Source organism: Xenopus tropicalis, chromosome 5 (assembly GCF_000004195.4).
Source record: "Xenopus tropicalis strain Nigerian chromosome 5, UCB_Xtro_10.0, whole genome shotgun sequence".
Classification (NCBI taxonomy): domain Eukaryota; kingdom Metazoa; phylum Chordata; class Amphibia; order Anura; family Pipidae; genus Xenopus; species Xenopus tropicalis.
The window spans coordinates 108,337,093-108,348,822 of NC_030681.2; the positions used below are offsets into that span (position 1 = coordinate 108,337,093).

An 11,730-nucleotide genomic window follows, 5' to 3' on the forward strand; every position below is an offset into this window, starting at 1 on the left:
GCCCTACGCCTCGTGACATTAGCCTTAGGACATGCACATCCATAGCAGATCAATAGGGTGATCCAATAAAGGGCCCATTTTACAGTTAATGATCACTTTTGGCTCTGAGTGAAAGCTGACACATATATCATTCATTATAACCTACAAGATTAGAAGGATTTCCATTTACCTTATGTGTTCTCCTTTAAGCAATTATACCAATTACTACAGCAAGCCTGAAGGTGGCCATAAAAGCACAAATACCATTACCTGAGCGTGTTTATGCTGCAATTAATCTCGACAGATATCAATGTGCATTACATATCAGTCTGTGTGTGAATTGGGCAGGTTTGAAGACTTCCTGTTCCAATGGACCATGTGGGCCAGTGCATGATGCATCAGCAGATGAGGAAGTGCCAAAGAGCCATGCTCTTTGCATAAACGATTGACACAGAAAGGCAGGTAAATATAACTAAACATGTCAAAATTTTGGGAATTATTATAGATTCTTTTGCATTTCAAGGTTTGTAACTCTATTGTCTTGTGTTGTTTCTTTTAATGCCACAAAGCAAGAACAAAATCAGAATTTTACGTTGTTATGCTTATCACCAATTAACAGAATTATAAAAATAAAGCAGTGGCTCACCTCTAACTTTTAGTACATTGCAGAATCTCCTATCCCTAGCAACTTTGCAACTGGCTTTTTATAAATAGTTAAATAGTTTTTGAACAATGCATTCAAGGTGATCTTTCATGCCTGCGGGTAAACAATCTTTGTAACCACACAGTCAAAGGCTACTGCCAGATGTAAAAGGTTCTCAGCCTGCAATTAAATTCAGGCCAAAAATCCACCCCTATGGCTTGAAAAGTTTGCACATAGGTCAGTGCAATGGCACCAGGGAAAGGCACATTACAGTCGAACACAGCGAATTTCAGTACAACTATGCATTTTGGCACCAAAATCTGCTCCATGTGCCTGCACCCAGGCTGACAATGGCTCCAGGTGCAGGCACATCAAGAAGCTTTTTGAAGTGCAGGGGTGAATTCTAAGTCTGTATTTATCCACAAACCGAGAGTCCACCATGTCTGGCAGTATACTAAATGACTACAAGAGTAAATAAAAGAAAAATAAATGTCTGAAAAAAAAAAAAATAATCAATATCTTGGTGCAAGTTAAAAAAGAAAAATGAGAATTCACTGGCTTCAGGTATTCATGTTGCAAAAGGACATTAATTGGGTGGTACAAATGTAAAAATGGGCATTGGATGCGCATATTTTTAAATAAGGTAGCATTAATGTGGATAGGTGTACATAACATCATGTGAACCTATGTGAAGGGGTCATTTTACATGCAAGTGAGTGTTTAAAGGAAAATAAGACCTTGTATTTGCTGTACCAGTTAGGCTGTTTATGCAAACAGCTACATACAGCCTATTTTAATGTAGGATTAGCAGCAAAGATAGAAGCATCACTCACTTGGACTTGCCATAGTGGCACAGTTAATTGGCAAATTGCCTTAAAAATCCAAGGGAGTGCTGTGCCTATATTTGCTGCAAATCTGATGTATATTGACTACAGGAAACTGAAGAACCACATAAGTTTGGTGGAAGCGGTGTGCAGACAACACTATAAGAAATGAAACTACTACTTTAACAGACTTTAGGTTTAATTACACATACACAAGGGAAATTGTGTCTACTCCTGCTGAAGGAGGCCTGCTATGGGCACTTGAGGGAGATAAAGGTAAACTAAAGCCTATAAAACAATATGACTAGAAATTTTGTAATTTATATACTGAACTTCAACTGGCCATACATGCACTGATATAAGTTTGTACAATATTGGGACAGTGTGTGGGCTCAGAATTATTGTCCTGATTATTTTCGTATGATGGTGATCAATTGTTTAGTTGATCTGACAGGTTCAATGATTTGGGTTGGATATCGATAAAACAATAGTGTTTTTAACGATTTCCTTTAATTATATCTTAGTCAGTATCAAGTACAAGCACGTTTTAGAACAGTGAAAGAAAATCATTGTTTTAAAAATAGAATTTTATTAAAATATAGTCTACTTTTTTTCTACTGATTTGTGCAACTGATTGACAGCAATGAGTTTGACTGCAATCAGATGAAAACTGAATGAATCAGTTGGGGCCTGATTCACTAAGTAGTATTTCCAGGCTCAGCCTCTCGCTTTGTGTAGCTGCTTGTGCGAAAAATAAAACATTTTTAGAAGCTATCCCAGAGAAAAGTTGAATGCAAAAATAAGTTTTTCCACTTATAAACTGCAAAATGTGGTGTGAAAAGTAGCCCAAAAGTGTTTGCCAAAAATTGTTCAGCAAAAGGCAGACATGAAGTCATTTTAAAGCTTTACCCACCATAATCTGTACTTGGTATTGGCTGTAGCTATTTAAGCTTATGTCTTTGTTTCAAAAATACAGAAACTATCACTAGGATACAAGTCTTCTTTATAAAATGCTTAACAGCCTCTCCAAAGGTTTCCAGAGCAATATCTCCACACATTAGATACCTACCATACCAAGTGTAAAGTTTCAATGTAAAACATCATTTTAAACCGAAATACTAATGAGAAAGAATGTGGATTTGTTTGTTAATCCTTTAGATGGATATTAGTATGTAGCACAAGAAATATTATACTGTTTATTTAGATTATTAGGTTATTTAGATAGATTTACTTAAAGAGATTGCTACCTTTTACTTAATTTCATTTACATAGTTATTATATTCTATTTTTGCCAGTGAAAAGGAATTTTGGAGCGCTTAGTCACCCACAGTAGCAGAGACCTATTGCGGGCAACTAACTTACTCCGTGGGCCATCAGCCTACAGGATCAGAGCAGCGCAACATCTCCCATAAGTTGGCCATACATGTTAAGATCCACTCACTTGGCGAGGTTGCCAAGCAAGCGGATCTTCTCCCAATAACCCCATCTACAGGTGGGTGATATCCGGCGAATTCAGGCTGATACGGTTGTTTGGCCCTGGGGCCAAAAGATCGAATTAGAACAAAGGTAATAGGCACAGTTGGTTTTGGGACCACATCAACGAGCCCATGCAGTCCCCAACACGACTACATTTTTTAACCTGCCTGACCAATATCTGCCCGATTCCAGGCCAGATGTCAGTCGGACAGGCCCGTCGTTAGTGCCCCTACACAGGCTGATAAGCTGCCGAATCGGTCTAAGGGACCGATATCGGCAACTAGAATTGGCACGTGTATGGCCACCTTTACCTTGTTCCATTGTTAAGTGATGGATTCTGGGACTTGAAATCCCTCCACTTTCCATAGAGCTTGGTGCACAGATTATCTGAAAAGTAGAGTGACTTCATGTCCCAGAATCCATTACATCACAAACTGCAGCAGTCCAGAGTACTAATGCAGAGTACAAAGTGGCACGTCATCATCTTTTTTCTTTCTAAATCTTCTCTCCATTCTGGTCGCAAATGTGTAGTAAAGCACAAAGTGCTACTAGGAAGCAAAAGGCGGTCTTCTCACTTTACTATACATGCGCACTTGTCACGGTCCACTGAAAGAAATTAAAAAGATCATACCGCATGTGTGACATTAGGTTACACACTATAGAGCTGCTGTTCAGCTTCAAAGTGCAATTACATTGTAGTTCAATTAATGTAGATTGCTGGTGGGAAAACATACAGGTTTCTTTGGCTTGCTTTGGTCGCCAGAAGTTGCCTCACAAGAAAACCTGCAGTGAATTCAAAAAACTAAGTGACTTGTATGTTTTCCCAAAGGTGATTTACGTTATTGCCAGTCTGAAAGCATTTGGAGAAGGTTAGTCGCCTGTGCTAGAGATTAATCACAGGTTAATGAATCCTCTTGTCTGTTTAGTCCTACATCCCAAAGTAAAAGCTATTTCGCCTTTGCCTGTGCCATTGTGTTTTTGCACACAATTTGTAACTAGACTAATCTTATTTCAAAATTGTATCCCACAGAAACCAGTAAGCTTTGGTTAGTCAACTGCATAAAAAAAAAAAAAAAAAAAACTTGGTTCCTAAGCGACAGTACTCCAGAGTACACTACTTCACTCTAGACATCACCCTCAATAAAGCAGCTGCAACTATAAAATAAGCTCCTGAGGTGGATGGGGTCAAGACCATTTGTCACACAGGGCTCCTGTACCTATTAATCAGTACAGAAGCCCCATGCCAAAAATTCCTATAAACAGGCATTTAAAATAAGTCTACCCAAATTTGTATTGTTCCAGTATTGCTGTGGAAGCAATGAGAATGACACTAAGTACAAAAAACAGCCCATAGGGAAAAAGTGCAGGATATTAAAGGACAAGGAAAGGCTAAGTCACTTGGGGGTGCCAAAATGTTAGGTACCCCCAAGTGACTTTAATCGCTTACCTTGTACCCTGGGCTGGTGCCCCTGTTAGGAGAAAACAGCACCAGCCCGGGGTACCTGTGAGCGAGCGCTTCCTCCTTCGTTTTGCCGGGACCCCACGACAGGTGCATGCGCAGTAGAGTGAAAAGCCGACTTCTCTGTTAAAGTTCGGCTTTTCACTCGCCTGCGCATGCGAGCGAACAGGAAGGAGGAAGCGCTGCAGCTACCCTGGGCTGGTGCAGTTCTCTCCAAACAGGGGCACCAGCCCGGGGTAAAAGGTAAGTCACTTGGGGTGACTAACATTTTGGCAAACCCAAGTGACTTTGCCTTTCCTTTTCCTTTAAATCTTCACCATTGTTGGCAACTAATCTCCCTGACATGCCATCCCATTGGCAAGAATGTAAATGGTTGGTGGGATGGCATACGCTTTGCTTCCCAAAGTCATCTCGCAAGGAAACTTCAGGCGACTTCGGAAAACCAAAGCGACGCGTACCCCACCCCACCCATCCCACCGGCCATTTACATCCTTTCTGGTGGGATGGCACGTTGGGAAGATTAGTCACCCGCAATAGCAAAAACTAATCTCCCTGTGTCATTGCAATTGCCACAGCAATTCTATTTTAAAATTCCCATTGTTCTAAAGCTATATAAAGTTATCACTGGAAACTTCTTAGGGCTCTGGCACACGGGGGAGATTAGTCGCCCGCGATAAAACTCCCTGTTCGCGGGCGACTAATCTCCCCGAGTTGCCTACCCCTGCCATCCCACCGGCGAACATGTAAGTCGCCGGCGGGATGGCAGACGCGGCGGGGCGATTTCCGGAAATCGCCGAAAAAGACGAGGGAGTTAATCGCGGGCGACTAATCTCCCCCGTGTGCCAGAGCCCTTACCTGTACATGCGTGTATATAAACACAAATGTATACATGTACACTAAAGCTGGCAAAATGGTTGGTGTTAACTGGTCTTAAAGAGATACTGACACCAGAAATGAAACTTTTTTGTCATCTATTGTCTTAGCACAAGCTTTATAATTTTGCTGTCAGTGTACTGCCTGATCTAAACACCCATGTTCCTCTATAAGGGGGCTGCCATATTTGTGCAGCAGTAGTTCATTAGCATCAGAAGTTATAACTGACAGATTGAGAAGGAACAGTCGGGTTGGCAAAACAGGTTTAGGAGCTTCAATTACTTAGTTAGACATAACAGTAAAAAATGATCAACATGACCTATAGGTAACTTTTAATGCACATTAATGAAGAGTTGTTTTTCATGTCCGTATCACTTTAAGCCAACTACTGTATAATCATGTCACATCATGCTGAAGTTGTTTCAATGTTCATCCATCAATGAGGCAGGTGAATGGCCCTTGAGTAGGCAGCAGTGATTCCATATCCCTTAGAATCTCAAACCACCTTATCTCTGTGCCTAATAAATTACCCCAGTGAAAATTTACTATTACCTTATAGTCAAATCATACAGCACCCCTTAAGGCCCCCATACACGGGCCCTTGGACAAACTCGGCAGCTTATCTGCCCATGTAGGGGCAGAAACGAGCAGGCTGGCCGACCGATATCTGGCCTGAAATTGGCCAGATATCGATCGGCCAGGTTAGAAAATCCAGTCTGATCGGGGACCGCATCGGCTCGTTGATGCGGTCCCCGAACCGACTGCCCCATTGCCGCCTACATAATCCGGTCGGATCGGATTATTTATTTATTTTTTTTTTAACTTCAAGATCCGTGATATCGCCCACTTGTAGGTGGGGATATCGGGGGAAGATCCACTCGCTTGGCAATCTCGCCAAGCGAGCGGATCTTACCGTGTATGGGGACCTTTAGGACATGCAAGGCTTAGATTTAAAAAACAAAAAAAAAACCACATGAGAATTAGACCATTTGTGACAAGAAGCAGCTTGCTGTTATTCCCTAGAGGAACACTGCAACTAAAATGGCTGTAGGCTTGAAGTTGAATTACGTTTAAAAGTGTAAACTGAGAACAAATTAACATACTACAAAATAAACAGAAACCTGTATTAGTTCATGAATTTTCTGAATATGCCAAAGACTACATGAAGGAAACCCGGTTTATAAATAGAAAAGCGAGAGCATGTTTTAAATAGCTGACAATGCGCCTGAGAAAGGAGAATGACAGGGGCAGCTGCAATACTTTGTACTGAAACTCCTACCTCCCTGACGATATAATTTAGGTATTCTTCTAGACTCAGCAATCTATTCCTAATTTTGGTGGGTTCACAAGTGCCTTCAGTGGAATGTTGTACTTTACAATAATAGCAAATTTACCAGATATACAGAAAAACTACTAAGCATTTCAATTAATCTCATTAAAGAAAGTAGCTTCTAGTTTAGACTGGCATCTTGACTTGTTGTTTGAAACCTCACTTCACATAAGGTGAAATAATCTGACTGTTCACAATTAACCAAAACATTTAAAAAAAAAAAAACCCTACAGAGTTTTGAAATTGCATATGAATATGTCCTATTTTCACAAGGTACTAAGTGTCTCCTGCTAAAGCTTCATCAGCAGGAGTCTGCCATTTACTTATATTGGAGAAAGCTCTGCCCACGTTGGAGACCTAAGATGCCTGGCAGTTATAACATAAAAGTACAAAATTTCTCTCTGGGAGGACTGTGACAACCAAAGTAACCAATGTGCCATGAACCTTACAGATACAGGTTTTTGTATCAGTCTTGATAGCTTTAAGGTTACTTTGTTAATGTCACAAGTTTACATTACCAGACAAGAAAAGAACAGAACCCCTCACACTGCAGTTGCACCACTTAAAAGAAAGGATATTTTTTAAATGTACACCCTTGAAATCTACCAGCATATGCATTTACTATTATTGTATCATCTTACCTGAAGGGATAATAAAACGTAATTTTCCTAAAAAAGGCCATACACAACAGGTGAACAAAGCTGATTAAAACTTACGAACCGCTAACCACATATTGCATTACCATAGAGGGTCACCATAATACCATTGGCTGTGAACTAGAAACACAACTGTCCTTGTTTACCTATCCTATCTATATCTGAACAAACCCTGGTTAGATACTAATTGAAAACATGATAAAATTCTGGTATCACACATAAGCACCTTAGTGCCAGTTAGGTCAAGGATAAGCCAATGGGCAAACATTATCACCCTGCATTTCATGCCCACTGCTTCCAACAAGTGTCAGTCACGCTATCCGTAGACGGCAATAGGAGGCATCAACATAGATGCTTTAATGTGATTTTGAAAAGCTATGCAACACCACCCTTAAAAATAGTTAAGACAAATCTAACATCTAATGGAGGAACACTAAGCATGGATCTCTCCGCCTGTTATTGAACAGCGTGACACTTTTTGATTCTTGATAAATGCCACAGCTGGGGGACATGAAGTTGGACAATATTAATTACAGGTAAATCACATGGCAAGGCTGTGTAAATTATGAACATGAAACACAGCTTTTAGAGATATATTATAGTAACTTGTTACCTGTATAACAACTAGAACACAATAATGACTTTTAGCAATATGCTCTAGTCACAGATCAAGGAACAGCAATGATATAGTCTATGGCCTCAAAGGAGATTTGCATGCTTGAGGAGAGGGATAACAATAAAATGTGCTTATATGTCTTGAATCATGATTTTGAGTGCAGCTGGAGACAAATTGGATGGTTTGAAAGGACAATAATACATTTATTAATAAGTTAATTGTCCATTATTGCAATGTTTTAAGCAATAAACTATTTTTTACACCAACAAGCTGAACTTTGGGCAGCTAAGACACTGGTAGCAGGAAAAAGCGGATCTGTGAGGCCAAACAGCATACCTCCCTGTCCTTTCTCCCCAACCCCTTGGATGTTGCTCTCAGTGCCCCCAAACCAGGTAGTAATTTTTCAATTCCTGACTTGGGGGCAAGTTTTGGTTGAATACAAACAAGATTTACTACCAAATAAAGCCCCCTGTAAGCTGATAGTGTGCATAGAGGCTGCCTAATAGCCAATCTTAGCCCTTATTTGGCACCTCCATGAACTTTTATGATGCTTGTGTTGCTCCCCAAGTCTTATTACATTTGACTGTGGCTCACGATTAACAAAGGTTGGAGACTCCTGTTTTAATAGACAGTGGTAGAGCCTAACGCTTTAATATACAGTGCACACATGTCCATATATTTACAAACCAGACATGGATTCCGGTTGTTATGAATGGATATGAAATCCATGGACATACGAGCTGCTAAACTACAACTAGCTACAAATTTGCTGGTCAGCTCCAGCGGAAAGCTGTAACGCAAGGCATCACAGGCTGATTTCTAATGGTGCACCCAGGAGCTCAATACAATAACCTCCCCTGCCCATTTAAGTTGCGGCCTCCACCGGTCGCCGTCCCCCGGCCTTGAAACTGCCCCCTCCTTCTATTACCCTTAAACCCTTCTTTGCTACTGTCTTTCTAATGACGGAGCTATTACCCAGCCTCATTTAGTCTCAGCTTCTTGTGTTTTCCCTTGTCACTGGCCTCTAACTCCACTTTACCTTGTAGTAAGCTCCGTTAGAGCCGCGCACTTCCACCGCCAGGTCCTCCATGTTGGAAACGCAAAGGCCGATGGGAAGGATTTCTAGAAAGTTTCTGCGTCACCCGAGGAGGTAGGCAGAAAGAACCAAAAGGAGGGGACGGGTAAAAGGAAAGGGCGGGGAAATAAAAAGGGAAAAGAGAAGAGGTGTCAAGATAGCTATGAGCGGAAAGGGGGCGGGGATGCACTGTAGCGATAAGGAGTTTGATGGCAGCTGCGGATAAGTGATTGGTACATATACGGTAACAAAGGAGGAGGCAAATAAAGAGCGGGATAGTAGGCTTGGTGGCCTTGGGGTGACTAGTAGTAGGGTGGGATTGGTACAATTGTGTACTATAGGGGAAGGCAATGTAAGAGCTTGGCGGAGAGGGGTAAGCTTGGCTCCTGGCCAGCGTAGAAAGTTAGTGAGAGGGGAATGTGAGGAGGGGAATGTGGAGGATGGGTGAGAAACGAGAGAGGAGACTGGAGGCAGGGCGAAATAATAAAAAGGGAGGGGGGCCAAACTGATAGCCTGACAAGTGGTGAGCTGGGGAAGAGAAAGGCGAACACAAGTTCCCATTAAGTACAGTGCGTGTTTTTTCTAAATATAGCCTTATTGCAGCTAGGCCCTAAATAGAAGTCCGGCCTCACTCACAGGAGGGACAGCCTTCTCAAATGCTTTCAGGACAGCTGCATGGTACAGTGTCCCTAAAAGCATGATGCAGGTGTGCCCACATAGTGCCCCAGAACCCCCCTTGCCCACTACACAAAATCACTCCTATAACTTAGAGCAGTAAGTATACCAGTATTGAAAATGGCTCCAACAAACAACCTGGACAGTTTGTCCACTGCTCAAAAAGTGAATGAACCCACACAGCATTCAGTCACATGAAATATGTCTTTTACAAATATAAATAAGTGCAATTCTCAGTGTATGCTCCTTACTTCAAATTCCTCGTGTCCCAGATCAAATAAAGTTCAATAAATTACTTCAAAGTGCCCTCTTCTGCTTTAGACTTAAGGTGGCCATACACGGGCCGACTATAGCTGCCGATATCGGTCCCTTGGACCGATTCGGCAGCTAATCGGCCCGTGTATGGGGAGAGCAGATCGGCCTGGCCGACCGATATCTGGCCTGAAATTGGCCAGATCTCGATCGGCCAGGTTAGAAAATCTGGTCGGATCGGGGACCGCATCGGCTCGTTGATGCGGTCCCCGATCCGACTGCCCCATTGCCGCCCACATAATCCGATCGTCTGGCCCCAGGGCCAAACGATCGGATTATTATTTTTTTTTACCTAAATGGTCCCCGATATCGCCCACCCGTAGGTGGGGATATCGGGGGAAGATCCGCTCGCTTGGCGACATCGCCAAGCGAGCGGATCTGCTCGTGTATGGCCACCTTTAGCGATGAGGTCTTATGAGGAAAAGAAGAAAGAAAGAAAAAATATATATATATATAGTGTAATACTGTTATCACTTCACAATGTGCACTCTCATGTGCTTTTTAACACCAGTGATGACTTACTTATATCACCCTTTTGTGCCCAGTTGTGATATCGCTTTCCGATTGCCAATCTACTTACAGACCCCCTTGGGTTTATATGGCATCCAATTGGTTCGCTTGTAGTGCACGACTCTCTGCTTTCCCACCTCTTAATTTCAGGCAGTGTTAGGAACCACTTCACATAGGTAAATTTCCAACTTTAGGTTAACTCCACGACCTTTCTGTTTCCCTTCCCCTTCTGTGCATTTACTGTGGGATAAATGCATACGCCAAATGTGTAAAAACTTAAATACTTTAATATAAATAAAACTTCCCAATACACTCACAAACAGAGTATAGGATGCAGAGGAGGAGCACTATACAGGGCAGGACTGCTGAACCCAGGAACGACAGTGCAGGTCGGGAACAGGGAAAGAAAAAGGAGCAGCCACCTGAGCCATACCATTGACTCCTGACATGCGCATCCTATACTCTGTTTGTGAGTGTATTGGGAAGTTTTATTTATATTAAAGTATTTAAGTTTTTACACATATGGCGTATGCATTTATCCCACAGTAAATGCACAGAAGGGGAAGGGAAACAAAAAGGTCGTGGAATTAACCTAAAGTTGCTAAAGTTAGAAATTTACCTATGTGAAGTGGTTCCTAACACTGCCTGAAATTAAGAGGTGGGAAAGCAGAGAGTCGTGAGCTACAAGCGAACCAATTGGATGCCATATAAACCCAAGGGGGTCTGTAAGTAGATTGGCAATCTGAAAGGGATATCACAACTGGGCACAAAAGGGTGATATAAGTAAAAGTCATCACTGGTGTTAAAAAGCACATGAGAGTGCACATTGTGAAGTGATAACAGTATTACACTATATATTTTTTTTTTTTTCTTTCTTTCTTCTTTTCCTCATAAGACCTCATCGCTAAGTCTAAAGCAGAAGAGGGCACTTTGGAGTAATTTATTGAACATGAAATATGGCATCAGAAAATTTCACAAAGTACAAAAGATTTGAGTGTAATTGTGCATGTGCTAATTAACTATCCAAGCCATTATCAGCTGCATTTCAGATGTATATGCCTTTCTAGAACATTGTCCCCCCAAAGTTTTCTCATTGCATGGGTGAGGGACAAAACACTAGAAATTCCCCCCAGATTTGAGGTGAACAGGAATCACAGACTTGACAGGCTTATATGCTTTAGAAAAAAAATTATTCTGCACTTTGGAAATATGCCCTAATCATTATACAGGACAAATTCCATTAACTTTTAATGTGAGGAGATTTTTAGCAACAAAAAACATGCCAGTATGTACATAAGTACA

General features: G+C 41.6%; 1 protein-coding gene across 3 annotated transcripts in view; it reads right to left on the minus strand.

Annotated features, from left to right (window-relative positions):
* Positions 1-9,232, minus strand: part of fxr1 (FMR1 autosomal homolog 1) — a 30,560-nt gene extending 21,328 nt beyond the window's left edge. For 2 of the 3 annotated variants that reach the window (NM_001276498.1, NM_001276497.1), the window contains 1 exon segment: positions 8,896-9,054. In NM_001276498.1, coding sequence (NP_001263427.1) covers positions 8,896-8,946 — 51 coding nt within the window. In that variant the 5' untranslated portion in view covers positions 8,947-9,054. 3 annotated transcript variants of the gene reach the window in all.
* Positions 9,233-11,730: the final 2,498 nt, after the last annotated feature.